The sequence below is a fragment of the Schistocerca nitens genome, chromosome 3, assembly GCF_023898315.1.
Source record: "Schistocerca nitens isolate TAMUIC-IGC-003100 chromosome 3, iqSchNite1.1, whole genome shotgun sequence".
Taxonomy (NCBI): Eukaryota; Metazoa; Arthropoda; class Insecta; order Orthoptera; family Acrididae; genus Schistocerca; species Schistocerca nitens.
This window is the reverse complement of record NC_064616.1, coordinates 903,967,264-903,983,455: the sequence shown is the minus strand read 5'-3', so window position 1 is coordinate 903,983,455 and position 16,192 is coordinate 903,967,264. Positions and strand designations below refer to the sequence as shown.

The following is a 16,192-nucleotide window of genomic DNA, read 5'->3' as shown; positions in this document are numbered from 1 at the left end:
AGCATGTTTGCTGTGAAGCCGTGAAATCTCTTCCCTGATGTCTTAATGTATCTTATCCATTCTTCTAGTTTGTATTTTCCATCTATTCCTTTCCTCATCGAATTTTCAAAATCCTACTTATTTCTTATCTTTACAGTCCTCTAAATTTTCAGCCTTCTTCTGTAACACCAAAGCTCAAATGCTTTAAATTATTTTCCTTTCTGGTTTTTACACAACCAATGATTCATATGCATACAGTGTTCTACTTCAAACATACATTCTCAGAAATTTATTTCTTAAATTTGATACTAGTAGATTTAGTTGAAAGGAATGCTCTCATTTCCTGTGCAACTCTACTTCTTTCATCTTCCTTCCTCACTTCATCCATCATGCACTACTTTCCTGGCCCGAAGGTTTGTTATCAATCCATATTCTGTACTCAAAGAAATGTTCTTTCCATTAAACATGTCTTTTAATTCTTCTCCACTTTCCCAGATGATAGTAGTATCAACAGTGAATCTTATTATTGACATTTCCTCCTCTTAATTTTAATCACACTTCATAACCTTCCACGTATGTAGTTCACACTTCTTCTATATATGCTTTGAACTGTAGGCTCTTCCATTCTCATTGTTTCCTGTTTGTTCTTATACATATTGTGTATTACACACATTGTTCTGCAATTTATAACTATTGTTCTGAGGATTTTGAACATTGTGTGTTCCTTTTCCATAGTCAATCTGTTTTTCTAGGTCAACAAATCATATAAAAGTACCTTGATTTTTCTTTAAGTTTTCTTCCATTACATGTAACATCATAACTGCCTTTCTAGTGCATTTATCAAGTTTAAGGCCAAACTGTTTGACATTTAACAGATCCTCAATTGTATTTTCCATTCTTTTGTGTATTGTCCTCATCAGCAACTTAGATACATGAACCATCCAGCTGACTGTGCAATAATTACCACATTTATCTGCCTATTGTATATCTGGGATTGTGTGGATGATATTCTTCTAAAACTCTGATGGTCTGTATCTACCACCACTTTGATTAATTGTTTGGTTTCCACTTCCCCCAATGATTTTATAAATTCCATAGGAATGTAGCTCACTATGCAATAACTGCCACATTTATCTGCCTGTCGTATATCTAGAATTGTGTGGATGATATTCTTCCAAAACTCTGATGGTCTATATCTGCCACCAACTTGGTTAACTGTTTGGTTTCCATAAGAATGTTAACTACTGCTTTTGCATTGTTCACTCACATGTATTCCAAAAGGTCAGTCAGACTCTGACTCTAATACTAAAACCCCTATGTCCTCCAAATTGTAACCCATTTCATCTACTACCATGCTGTCAGTGAGTCCTTGGCCCCTAGTAGAGGTCCTCTATCTGTCCTTTTTATCTATCCCCTCTCCCCTTTGTATTTAACAGTGGAATTCCTCTTGTACTCATAATGTCAACACATTTGCTTTTACATTCAATGGCAGTTGTTTTGACTTTTCTTCATAATGAATTTGTCCAAATGACATATTTCCTGTTACCATTTCATGTTAGCTTCCTTCCAATTCCTCATGATTTCATTTCTAAATGAGATGTATTTATGTATTCCATTCTTTTTGTGGAGTTTTTGTATTTCCTTCATCGATCAATTGAAACATGTCTTCTGGCATGTCCAATTTCTTCACAGTTACTTTTTTATATCTATATTTATCTGTCCAACTTCAGTGATAACCCTTTTCAGAGATTTCCACAACTTCTTCCCTTAATCACCTACTGTGTTGTTCATTACCACAGCCTAAGGAAACATTGAAAACATATTATCAGTCCACATTTCCTTAGTATTCCACTTTCTTGTGTGTTGATCATCTTGGTGTTTCTCTTAAACTTCAGCCCACTCCTCATTATTATTAAATTACAAACTGAACCTATATCTGATCCTGTGTACTCCTTAAAATACAGTTATGATTTTGTAAGCTCAGTCGAACCATGAAGGAATGCAGTTGATGTTTCTCTGCATCTACTGGCCTTTTCAATATATGCTGCCTCCTCTTGCAATTTTTGAACTGTGTATTTTTCTCTACTAGTCTGAATGTTGTGACTGATTTGACTGTATGGTAACATCAATAAATTTTACAGTATGATTTTACTATATGAAAACTTGAGTAAGTTGTCTAGTAGAAAAAATTTAAGCAATATTTCAGGATAGGAAAAAGAGGAAAATTGTATAGTTTGGTCAGAAAAAGCCAAAGTAAAATTAGTATCCAGCATCTTTAAAATATTTATGAAATTCTTGTTCTTAGTAAAATTAATTCATAAAACAGAACAGACAGCAAAACAAAGAAGTTAGTGGATTCTCGATTTTCGAAAACCAGAGCCCCATGAAAGTTCACTGACTATAGTGCATCACATTTTATTAGCTTTACTTGCACATTTTTGTGGATACATTAGAGTCATATAATTTATACTTTATTTCATTGGATATTCATTAGGTGAAGTCCACCCTCTTACCAGAGTGGTTATTCCGTGTGACTACCATGTAGCAGGCCCAGGTTAAATTCCCAACAAGGTCAAAGATTTTCACAAGTCAGGAAATTCAGGAACTGGGTGTTTTGTTGTTATCTTCATTTCATCATTACTGACACGCAAGTCACCCAGTATGGTGTCAACTGAACAGACTTGCAAATCGGTGGCCGAACATTCCTTGGTGGGGACTCCTGGCAATCAGTGCCATACAATCATTTTGTTTCATTAGGTGAAAATATCTACCAAAATTATTTCTTGCTGAATGTGATAAATCTGTGTGATAATGTCATGATGCTGAAAAACTACATCTTCCTTTAGACACATTTTGACAGTGCTGTTGCTCAAACAAATAAGATTACTATTGAAAAGTGTGGAAATTAATACTGGAAATTGGATTTTGCATTTGTAATTGAAGAAGATAAAGAAGTACTGTGATGCAAGTGTGATTATTTGGAGAAATAATTTGTTAGCATAGGTTGTGAAAATTTGAAAAAGAATATACAGGGTGAGGCAGCCAAGTCGTAACACCCCTTGTATCTCCCCAACCGTAATAGATAAAAAGATGCCATTTGGACAGTGAATTGCAGGGACAACCGTAATAGATACAAATATGCCATTTGGACAGTGAATTGCAGGGACAGGGGCTACTTGAATACATCACATTTGATGTTTGTGCTATTTTTTATTACAGAGGTATGAGCCCATCTTTGTTTTTTTTTTTAAATGGAACCCTATGTTAAATTTTAGCATACCATGATGGGCTTAAAAAGACGGTTTCAAATATGTGTATATCATAATATTCAGGTGAATAGTTTTTGAGACACAAATATGTTCGCGGATTGTATTCATCCTTCTTAGCGGCATAGTCCTATTCGACCTTTCCTGTTGACCACTGAGGATCTTAACAGGAAGGCCATTGTTTTCCTGCTTCTCGATAATGCCGCAAGGTGACACACGAGGTAGCTGGCATCACAGTTTCTTGCAGCAAACATGTACACCAATGAAGAAAAGTTAGATATGATTCTAGTGTATGGTGAAAGCAGAAGAAATGCTGTTAGAGCACTAAAGTGATATGGAGAGCTGTATCTTGATCGTGAGTGTCCTACGTGCCAGCTTCTTGCACGTATTTGCAAGAAACTACTTGAATTGGGATCATGGAATGCCATGCTGAGGACAAGGCAGAAAACTACAACTGGCGAGGTACATGAAGAGGGCATTCTAGCAATGGTGCATAATGACCGTTGCGATGTATCGCCTAGGAATGAGGTTTAAGTCAGAAAAGTAATCTACGCATATTACACCGGCATAGATTTCACCTGTTTCACCTCTCATTACATCAAGCACTCTGTAGTGTGGATTTCGAACGGCGCAAGGAATTTTGCCGGTTTGTTCGGCAGCGCTTACAAGATGATCCAACATTTTTTCAATGGGTGCTTTAGCGATTTTCACCAACCACAGTAATGTGAATTTGCATAATATGCATTACTGGTCAATAGAGAACCCTCATCGGCTCCAACAGGTGCAGCATCAGCAACCATGAAGTGTTAACATGTGGTGCGGCATTGTCGGAAATGCCATTGTGGGGTCGTATATCATTCTGGGTATACTAAATGGCAATAAGTATGCACAGCTTTTGTGAAACATTCTGTCCATTTTGCTGGAAGAGGTACCACTAACTACGTGTCAGTGCATGTGGTTCCAACATGACGGCTGTCCTGCTCACTCTTCCTGTGTGGCTACAGAGCTGTTAAATGAAAAGTTGCTGGATTGTTGGATAGGAAGACGTGCTGAAGTGAAGTGGCCATTCTCGTCTCCTGATTTGACCCCTCTCAATTTTTTTCTGTGGGGAGCAATCAAACACAAAGTATATGCTCAAATACCAACTACACCAGACGATATGAAGCAACGTATCATCGAAATGTGGGCTGATATCACATGTGACACCCTTCACAGATCATTCAAATGGCGACTACAAATGTGCATTGCATCAGAGGGGAAGTATTATGAGCACATGCTTCAGTAAATGTTTTTGTATCATGTACAGTATGTATTTTGCATCTTTGTGTGTTTTAGCTTTTTATTGTGATTAATAGTAAATATTTTCAAATAGAAAACAAATATGTATGAAATAATTGTGACCAATAAGGGCCTCCTCATTTACATTTGTATTTCTGTTACTTAAAAAGCATTAACATCTTGTAGTATTTTAATACTGTATGTTGTCTACTATTTTGGTATCACAGTTGTCAAATAACTGAATAATATTTGCGCGACATCATCAGTTAATTTTTGTGCAAAATATCACAGTATGTATTACTATTGCTGGGTAAATGGACATGTAAATGGATGGACTTGCAACGTTTACCATGTACTCTACGCAACAGGAAAGGTCACATTGGACAATGCCACTGCGAATGACAAACATGATACAAGAATATATCTGTGTCTCAAAAACTATTTGCCTAAATATTATGGTATACACATATTTGAAACCGTCTTTTTAAGCCCATCATGTTATGCTAAAATTTAACATAGGGTTCCCAAAAAAAAAAAAAAGATGGCCTCATATCTCTGTAATAAAAAAAATGTGATGTATTCAAGTAGCCTCTGTCCCTGCAATTCACTGTCCAAATGGCATCTTTGTATCTATATCTATTACAATTGGGGAGATACAAGGGGTGTTATGACTTAGCTACCTCACCACGTATGCATGTGTTCATACAGAATCAGAAGATAAACCAGGAAGCGGACCATTTCTTTGTGGGATGTCATTTACTTTCAAGCAAGTGAAACCTTTTTTGTTATTTAATCAATGCAAAAGTAATATGGTGGGCTGGTGGGTAGAGCATTAGACTCCTACCCTATAGATCCCAAGTTCAGTTCCAGATAAGGGTAGGGATGAAACTTCCTGGCAGATTAAAACTGTGCGCCGGACTGAGACTCGAACTCAGGAACTTTACCTTACATGGGCAAGTGCTCTACCAACTGAGCTACCCAAGTATGACTCCCGCCCCGTCCTCACAGCTTTACTTCTGCCAGTACCTCGTCTCCTACCTTCCAAACTTTAGAGAAGCTCTCCAGCGAACCTTGCAGAACTAGCACTCTTGAAAGAAAGGATATGCGGAGACATGGCTTAGCCACAGTATGGGGGATGTTTCCAGAATGAGATTTTCACTCTGCAGTGGTGTGTGTGCTGATATGAAACTTCCTGGCAGATTAAAACTGTGTGCCGGACCAAGACTCAAACTCCGCCCTATCCTCACAGCTTTACTTCTGCCAGTACCTCATCTCCTACCTTCCAAACCTTACAGAAGCTCTCCTGTGAACCTTGCAGAACTAGCACTCCCAGTACATTGTCCTCCATGGTGAGTGTTCATCAGAGACAAGGTATAGTCTGGAGTGCAACAGGGAAGTGTCATAGGACAACTTTTATTCTCTATATAGATAAATGACCTGACAGGCAACGTGTGCAGAAATTTACAGCTGTCTGCTGATGACACTGTGGTGTATGGGAGGTTGTCATAGATGAGTGACTGTAGGAGTATACACAATGACTTAGACAAAATTTCTACTTGGTCTGATGAACAGTAGCTTGCTCTGAATGTAGAAAAATATAAGTTAATGCAGCTGAGTGAGAAAAACAATCTTGTACCCTTTGAATATAGAATTATTAAGGTGCAGCCTGACAAAGTCACAATGATTAAATATCTAAGTGTAATGTCACAAAGTGATATGAAATGGAATTAGAATATCAAGTTGGCAGTAGGGAAGGTGAATGCTTGACTTTGTTTAATTTTGAGAATTTAGCAGGGGCTAACAGGACAGGAAGAGGTAACTTGGGTGGAGGGTGTGGGGACGCAGATTATTGGAGACTGAGGCCAAGACAAATATGGAAGCATGGATTTATTGCAAGAATAACTCCCATCTGTGCAGTTCAGAGAAGCATTTGGTGGAGGGTAAGATCCAGACAGCTCAGGTTGTGAAGCACTCGTTGAAATTGAGCATCTTATGCTCACTTTCATGTTGTGCCACCAGCTGGTCAACTTTTTCCTTGGACTAGTTTGGCAGTAGCCATTCATCCTGGTGAACAGCTAATTGGTAGTCATACCAACATAAAAAGCTGTGCAGTGTTTGCCACAGAGTTGTTATATGAGATATTTGTTTTCACAAATGGTGTGGCCTCTGATGGGGTAGGAAAAGCTTGTGACAGGAGAGTGGTGGAGGAAGTGCTGAGTGTGTGGCTTGGGCAGGTCCCGCAGCATCGTCTTCCACAGATATATGATGGGTGGCTGATGGAACACCAATTTAGAAGGTGTTGGAAGGATCTTGGGTAGGATGTCCCTCATTTGAGAGCACGATGAGAGATAATCAAAGCCCTGACCAAGAATGTATGAGGACACAGTACTAGATGATTCTTGGGGGTGGTGAGAGGTTTGGGGAGTGTGAGGATATGGAATGGGAAATTTATTTGTGGACTAGGTTTGTGGGGTAGAGCTTGCCTGTGAAGGAATTCAGGAGACCTTCAGTATATGGGGTAAGGGAGTTCTCGATACTGCAGATATGTCACCTACAGGTGGTCAAGCTGTATGGGTGTGATTTTTTTGTTGTGGAAGGAATGGCAGCTTTCAAAATGTGAGTACTGTTAGTGATTGGTGGGTTTGATGTGGACAGATGTGTGGATGGAGCCATCAGGGAGGTGGCAGTCAACATTTGTGAAAGTGAAGCAGATGGGAGACAAGGTGTTGAGGTTGTGAAAGAATGAGAGCAAGATGTCATGGCTCTGAGTTCAGATGATTAAAATACCATCAGTGAACCTGAGCTATACTATGGTTAGGAAGTTCTGTGAGGCTAGAAAGGTATCCTGTAGATGGCCCATAAATAGGTTGGCATAGGAGGGTGCTGTGCCATGGATTTGTTTGTATACCTTCCATTTGAATTAAAAGTAGTCATGTGTGAAGTTACACTCCTGGAAATGGAAAAAAGAACACATTGACACCGGTGTGTCAGACCCACCATACTTGCTCCGGACACTGCGAGAGGGCTGTACAAGCAATGATCACACGCACGGCACAGCGGACACACCAGGAACCGCGGTGTTGGCCGTCGAATGGCGCTAGCTGCGCAGCATTTGTGCACCGCCGCCGCCAGTGTCAGCCAGTTTGCCGTGGCATACAGAGCTCCATCGCAGTCTTTAACACTGGTAGCATTCCGCGACAGCGTGGACGTGAACCGTATGTGCAGTTGACGGACTTTGAGCGAGGGCGTATAGTGGGCATGCGGGAGGCCGGGTGGACGTACCGCCGAATTGCTCAACACGTGGGGCGTGAGGTCTCCACAGTACATCGATGTTGTCGCCAGCGGTCGGCGGAAGGTGCACGTGCCCGTCGACCTGGGACCGGACCGCAGCGACGCACGGATGCACGCCAAGACCGTAGGATCCTACGCAGTGCCGTAGGGGACCGCACTGCCACTTCCCAGCAAATTAGGGACACTGTTGCTCCTGGGGTATCGGCGAGGACCATTCGCAACCGTCTCCATGAAGCTGGGCTACGGTCCCGCACACCGTTAGGCCGTCTTCCGCTCACGCCCCAACATCGTGCAGCCCGCCTCCAGTGGTGTCGCGACAGGCGTGAATGGAGGGACGAATGGAGACGTGTCGTCTTCAGCGATGAGAGTCGCTTCTGCCTTGGTGCCAATGATGGTCGTATGTGTGTTTGGCGCCGTGCAGGTGAGCGCCACAATCAGGACTGCATACGACCGAGGCACACAGGGCCAACACCCGGCCTCATGGTGTGGGGAGCGATCTCCTACACTGGCCGTACACCACTGGTGATCGTCGAGGGGACACTGAATAGTGCACGGTACATCCAAACCGTCATCGAACCCATCGTTCTACCATTCCTAGACCGGCAAGGGAACTTGCTGTTCCTACAGGACAATGCACGTCCGCATGTATCCTGTGCCACCCAACGTGCTCTAGAAGGTGTAAGTCAACTACCCTGGCCAGCAAGATCTCCGGATCTGTCCCCCATTGAGCATGTTTGGGACTGGATGAAGCGTCGTCTCACGCGGTCTGCGCATCCAGCACGAACGCTGGTCCAACTGAGGCGCCAGGTGGAAATGGCATGGCAAGCCATTCCACAGGACTACATCCAGCAACTCTACGATCGTCTCCATGGGAGAATAGCAGCCTGCATTGCTGCGAAAGGTGGATATACACTGTACTAGTGCCGACATTGTGCATGCTCTGTTGCCTGTGTCTATGTGCCTGTGGTTCTGTCAGTGTGATCATGTGATGTATCTGACCCCAGGAATGTGTCAATAAAGTTTCCCCTTCCTGGAACAATGAATTCACGGTGTTCTTATTTCAATTTCCAGGAGTGTATAATTGGTGAGATGTATAAGGAATGAGATGGTGGGTTTGGAGTCTGAGGGACACTGGACGAGGTAGTGTTTGATAGTGGCAAGGCCATGGGCATGAGGGATGTTGGTGTATAGGGAAATGGCATCAATGATGACGAGTAGAGATCTATAAAGTAAAGGGATGGGTTTAGTGGATAGTTGGTGAAGGAAGTGGTTAGTATCTTTGATGCGAGACGCTACATTTTGGGTAATTGGAAGGAGTTGTTGGTCAACAAGAGCAGAAACTCTCTTAGTAGCAGCACAATAGCCAGCAACAATGGGGCATCCTAGATTGTTTGTTTTTTGGACTTTGGAGAGTATATAGTAGCTGGTCATGTGGGTAGTTTTTCAGGTGAAGAGGAGGGGTGAGGTGGACTCAGGTAAGAACTTCTGGGAAGGGACTATGGTTTTAGAAGGGATTGGAGGTTATGTAGGACTTATGGTATGGGATCACTATGGAAGAGCTAGTAGGTGGAAGAGTCAGACAATTGGTGAAGGCCTTCTGGCAGGTAGTCATTGCAACTCATTGTAACACTGGTGGAGCCTTTGTCTGCAGGTGGGATGATTAGGTAGCAATTTGTTTTAAGTTTGTATATGGCTTTCCTTTTTTCTGCAGAAAGGTCAGTGTTCTTAGGAAGAGATGTGGGACAGGATAGTGAAACCAAGTTCAAGGTAGGAATTCCTGGAGGGTGACCAGGGAGTGGTTAGGTGGGAGGGAGCAGGGACATGATTGGATGGTGGTATGAACTGCAACACTTGCTACTCCAATCCTATCATAAGCTTTCCTGCCCCATCAGAGGCTGGGCCATCTGTGAAAACAGCCATGTCATATACAAACTCTACTACAAACACTGCACGGCTTTTTATGTCAGTATAACTACCAACCAACTATCCACCAAGATAATTGGCCACTGCCACTGCCAAAGTGTGGCCAAGAACAGAGTTGGCCATCCAATGGCACAACATGCAGCTGACCATAACATACTCAGTTTCAGTGGCTGCTTCACAGCCTGGGTCATCTGGATCCTTTCTTCCACCAGCAGCTTCTGTGAACTACGCAGATGGTAATTATTCTTGCAACACATTCTTTGCTCCCGTAATCATCGTGGCCTCGATCACCAGTAAACCACTGTCCCCACACCCTCTCCAACATTTTCCCCTTCTCCCCTCCTGTCACCCCTCCCAGATTCAAATCCTGACATCACCTTCAGTGTGTGCTGCTTCCCCACCAGCTCCAACAACCACGTGTCACATGCCTAGCTTGTGCACCAGCCACACTTCCCTCTCGCATTCCTAGCTAGCAAACTAGCTGCCTATCCCATAGCCACTAGCCACCCACTTCCAATCCCTCTTCTTGCCTCCCATCTCTCTCTCCCTTTACCCCCCTGACCTGACACTAGCCCCACCACAACCTAATCCACCTGATGAAATGCAGCACTGGCATTGTAAGCCTAGCCTACTTTTCGGGCTGTGGGCTCTTTTAATCCAAAAGTATTTACATGTTACCATAAATTTCCTACAAAATTTGAGCATCATGTGTGCTCACAGATGTCTTGCTTAGCACTCAGCATATGAGGCAAACTGGTTAAGTCTGAGTTGTGAAAGGGAATAATTTTGTAGTTCTTCCAGAGATATTTGCATGAGTTCAAAGGGAGGATTTATGCTGTGAATTACAAAGGTTTTGAGAAAACAGAATGTTAATATCTAACTCACTACAGTAGGTTTCTATGCAATCAACATTTTCTAATAGAATGTGCTTCTTATCATGATGTTGTTTTGGTATGTGTACTTGATTAAGCAAAAGCCATAAAACTTAAATGCCTATTTTGTGTAAAAACCAAATGTTGTGGACAGAAATAGATGTCATATAAAAATAAAACATTTTACTTACACTGTTGAGGATGTGTCAGAGAACTAAATGGTTCCTGCAAAATTGATATTTGTTTTACATTGCTGTTAAAGCAGTGAACTAAGTGACTCCCAATGTAGCAAAAACAGGATTTCACTCAAGAACTAATTCTCCCTCCCCTCCTTCCTGTCTGGTGCCCTTTATCCATACAGTTCCAGATTGGGATTGCTATTGTATTGCTATTCTGTGGAGAACCAAACATACACATCTCTAGGCTATTGTTAAAGTCAGATCATCACTCTCAAAGACATTTAAAGCTTCTGCTAGCTCTCTTCAGGAAGGAATCCATGTACCTCTTCTGTGTGTGTCTAGTGTAATCGCATGGTCAAATGTGACATTGTGTTGCCAAGTGTTTGCTCATTGTTTACCTGAGGTGGGAACCAGCTCAGTATATACCTAGTTTCATGTCGGAAACTGCCTAGAAACTACATCCAGACTGGCCGGTATACCTGCCCCCTTTGTTAATCTGCGAGATGGATTTGATCCAGGGCCAGTGTGCCTCCTCATGTCCCGGAAGCAGGTGCTTAAATGTCCTCAAGTATCTGGGCCAGTCACTGAAGAACTAATTCTGTCATTTGTAGAAAGAAGGAACTGCAGATACAATGTGTCAGACTGTTTGTTATGCTTTACCTGGATCAATGTAAAAACTGTAACCATCACATCAATATTTGCAATTTCTTAGAAATCAGGTTAACTGTGCTACCACATGTCTAATAGTAACCCAAAAAGCAGCTCAACTGTTAAAATCAAGCTTGATTTCAGCTATAAATGGGAGAAACTGTTTGTTCAACTTTGCATAGGGTATAATGACAGTACCTTCACTTTTTGCCTTCCATCAGGGGACACAGATGTTGGTCTCAGTTGTTAACACAGCAGAGATAGAGGCGTACATGGTCTGTTAGTACCTATGATCTTAGTTTTTGTGGAATTCTAATTTTGAGACACACTGACAACAGTCTTGCAATCAAGATTTTTTTTATATCTTTGTATTCCCATTTTTGTTTACTCTTCATAAAGATTGTAAGACTCAGTATTTTTTGCATCCTCATTTAAAATCTTATTTCCTGAAGAAACTGTCTCACCTCCACTGGACATATCCAAAGCCTAATAGTGGTTATATTTCATAAAAATTGTGGAAGATGGCTTTTCAGACAACTCTCTTCAAATTTATATTCAAATTAGGCCATATTTTCTATGATCTATGAATGGAAATGTGTGTGTGTTTTCTTTTAACTCTTCTTTGCAATTATTGTGCCACCAAAGACTGATATAAATACTAGGCACACCACTCTTGCAAAGAACCATTGTCATAGTGTAGAAATGTGGCTGAGTTAGTTACTCATCTCCAAAAGACAAACTAAAATACAGAATAGTAGTTAAACTAACAAAAATTTAACTTTTTTAAATTGTTATCAGGGGACAAAACTTTCGGAGAAACAATCAGTAAGCTGCTTTTTTGAGGGTCAACATGAGAATTTTGCCATAAATACAATTAATGTTTATTATTAAAGTATGTTGTCATACTTGTTCCTGGACATGAATGACATTGCGTAGTAATGATTCTCTTGCCAAATTAGTAACTGAAGAATGATGTTCTTATAATGCACCATGATATTACATTGACTTTTCAAGCTAACTGCAAGTAGCCTTTATTTTTACCACAGTCTCTCAATTTGAGAAAACAAGAAAATTTTCTCTACTGCAACAGGAATTGGAAAAACTGTGGCAAGGTAGGCATCAATGCTAAACTGCTGGAGATGCATCTTGAGCTTTTTGAAATAAAGGTTCATTGAAAGTTGAGTGATAAATAGTCTAGAGGGAGAAGTGTAAAAATTTGACATAAGTTACAGAGGATTCAAGTTTCAGATTAAGGTACTAGTTGCAAATAGGCAGTAAGATTCAAGCAGTTATATCTGGGTCTGTTATTCTATGTGTTATCTATTGTTCTGCATTGTTTCTACATTTCCTTCAGTTCCTTGATCCTTTAGTTACTCAAAAAGTCATTCAGATACTCAAGATTTGTCTTGAAGCATTTAGTATTACTGCAAACTCAAGTTTCAGTTCTCCCAATTTCTGCTGTTGGTAAGTACACAGCTTTAGGTTATGAGCATAGGTTATCACTCTCATTTTTTACTTTTACTTGTTGAATTAAAGATATACTTTCTGTTACAGGTCCCGATGACATAGCTGCAAGAATTGTTCATTATTCTGGCTACTAATCTGTGTGAGAGAACAGCACTGCTGTTTTTATGTGCAGTGAAATGCTAAAATAAAACAGTATGCGTTTCACTTTTCTTGGACTGAGACACATCAGAACAACGTGTGATTGGAATATCCCCAGCTACTTTATATGTGCATGTAACATCCACTATATTCCAGCCCAAAAAACAAAGAAAAGAAAAAAAAAAGAGAATATAACCATGTATTTATGCACAGTTGGGTAGGCTTATAGCTATGTCCATCTTCATGAAACATTAGAACTTAATCAAGACTCCTCAGAAAGAAACACAGTGCCCGTTATTGAGTGCATGTACTTTAACTCTTACATAATGCCATCTCTTAGTGTGCAGTTTCCAAGTAGTGAAGGGTGTTGATGGACAAAAATAGTTCAACTGCAGTAAAAGTCTATTCACAATAATAATTTATATTGGAAATGAAATAGCCACCAAATCTGACTGTGGTATAAAGCCTTCAGTACTAGTGGGTCACACACTGGTCTTGTGTGAAGGTTCTGTAATAATACAATATGTAAATATGAATAGCTTTACTGTATGTTGGGCTTGAAACTGAAGTATTCTTCCTTAAAATTTGTTTGGTATTAGTGGCTACATGAAATAGTCAAAAGTGTAATGCATCCACTGCGAGGTTTATGAACTGTGTAGAACTAAACAGCCTCCTTCCCAATGTCATTCCAAGGTACAAAGGCAGACATTTTATTATTTTTAGAAAAGTTAGGCAGAAGATTACAGTAATAAATGATATTCCTCATAGGCAATGATCATTTATGTGCATTGTATGTCACTAATTATGAACAAATATCATGATACTCTTAACTCTTTATGGATGTATACGTGTGTCTGCAAGGAGGTGTTTCGTGGCTTTTTTTTCTTTTTTTGTGTTAATATTAGCATTCATCTGAGTTATCTTGCATCCTTTGGTATCATAAAAATACATTTTGTGTACATTATTATCCATATTCTAACCCTGTGCTCTATAAGCAACTCACAGTATATTACATCCTTTGGTATTATAGAAATAAATTTTGTATATTTTATCATCCATATTTTAACCTCTTGCTGGACAAGCAAGCCATAGCATAACTGATAACTGTCTGGTTAAACAACAATGCTTTGAAGGTCCATATAGTGGCAAACTCACAGTATACACAAAGAGACTTGATCTGTTACAAACATTCCTGAAATTGTTTTTCTTATGTATTTTGCCACTTTGAATATTCTTTCTACAGTTGAAGCTGTACATGTGAAAAAACACATGAAGAAAAAGAATAAACAGTAGTATAAAATGTATACTGTTTTGATTAATTGATCTCAAAATTATTTTTAACCATAGTGAAATAAAGTACAAACATGAATACTGGGAGAACATTTCATGTCATCTCACTTTATAAAGAATAGAATGGTTACAATGACTGGTGAAATATTCTCATACTTCTAAATCTGCTAATTATTTCTCTGTGAAATAGCAATAAACAACACAGGTGCATTGTAATGTCCTTAAGCTTTGTAATATATGCCTGTACAATGTAGTGATAAGGTTTTAAGTCCAAGGCTAAGACTAATATAGTCATCTGCTGATCCAACTGTTTAGCATACAAGACTAGTGAAATTTTCACCTTATACATTATAGTACTTGTGTGTATATAGAATGAGACAATGGAAAAGGGAAACCAGTCATTGTGCAATGTTGACTCTTTGGAGAATGGTTTTTGGAATATCTGTGTACATGACCACTGTGTAGTGGTTGAGGTACGTGTTTGTTTGATCCTTCAACCTTTTTTGCCAGATAATGTAGAAACATTGAAAATACATAACTTTTGTCAGTTTTGTGTGTTGTTTTCACTTTCTTACGTGCAGTGTAAATGCTGCATAGATTCGAAAAGTAACAATAGTAAGAGTAATAGCACTGAGGTAACTGAAATTTCATAACTGACTGGACGACAAAGTGGTGTAGCTTATGCTATCATAAGTGTGTATGGATCAACTTAAATATTTTTGAAGAAAAAGTATTTGTACTAGGGAGAGTCAAAAATGTAACCAGAAACTAGAAAGTAAGAAAGAAAATAAGAATGAGAAGCATTTGCTGGATTTTTTTGTATGAGGTGATTTAAAGGAAGTGAAACTGCCATTAGAGATACTTTTGGGAAAATACAGAAAATAAAAAGTAACATCAAGCTCTGTTTTTACTGAGAACAATTTTTATAATTTTTATGATTTGTAGACAAATTATTTTGAACTTCTTTTTAAGAGTTCTAGCTATTATTTTCTGTATTTGCATACTTGTATGGTATACATGAACTGTTCTCCACTGTAGATAAAAAAAGTACTGAAATTTTGGCCAAGTTCTCACTGTAAAAAAAAAGAAAAATATTCAACAGTAATCGGAAAAACACTTTTCCTCCAAACAAAATTACAAACATGTAACCATCATTTTAAAAATATCTTACTTCTGTGTTTAGGGGGGGGGGGGACTTTCATGTGTTTGATAACATATATTCTTTTTCATGTCTACTACATGTATGCTAATTAGAATAATGTTTTAACCCTTCGTTACAACGGAATAATGAAAAGCTCTGTTGTTCGCAGCTGGGTTAAACTGCCATCCAGCTGGAAAACTGAGTGCTTTTCATCAGTACTATATGTTGGGTGAGTCTACATTCAGACAATGGAAAGAGTTGTGTGCATATTTATATAATTCCAGTACTAGCACAAAGGACATTCAGTTTGTGAGTTTTCTGATGCAGTTTGCTTTTGTGATCATGGGGTACTGTTGTTGTGAATGCTAGAGAAACACAAGAGTAAGAAATGATTAGAAAGTTTTGGACAACCTGAAGGATGCTACATGTATATTTGCAGCTTATTTTGATTTAGACTTCTTATTTACGTGTTCCATGAACCATTTAAATGTGACAACATAATGACAAAGAATGAGTCATTTTCAGGCATATTTAACATCTGCATCTGGCATCTACATCTACATCGATACTTTACAATCCACCTTAAGGCATGTGGCGGAGGGTACCCCATACCTCTACTAGTCATTTCCTTCCTGTTTTACTCAGAAATAGAGTGAGGGAAAAGTGATTGTCTATACGCCTCTGTATTAGCCCTAATTTCTTATATCTTGTGTCTTTGTA

General features: G+C 39.6%; 1 protein-coding gene across 5 annotated transcripts in view; it reads left to right on the top strand.

Annotated features, from left to right (window-relative positions):
* LOC126248961 (CTTNBP2 N-terminal-like protein) overlaps positions 1-14,882 on the top strand; it is a 211,910-nt gene extending 197,028 nt beyond the window's left edge. For all 5 annotated transcript variants that reach the window (XM_049950504.1, XM_049950498.1, XM_049950506.1 and 2 more), the window contains one exon: positions 12,991-14,882. Coding sequence is in view for 2 of the 5 variants with exons in the window: in XM_049950506.1 (XP_049806463.1) it covers positions 12,991-13,005 (15 nt within the window). In the remaining 3 variants the exon portion in view is untranslated. The remainder of the gene's footprint in view (positions 1-12,990) is intronic.
* The last annotated feature ends 1,310 nt before the right edge of the window (positions 14,883-16,192 follow it).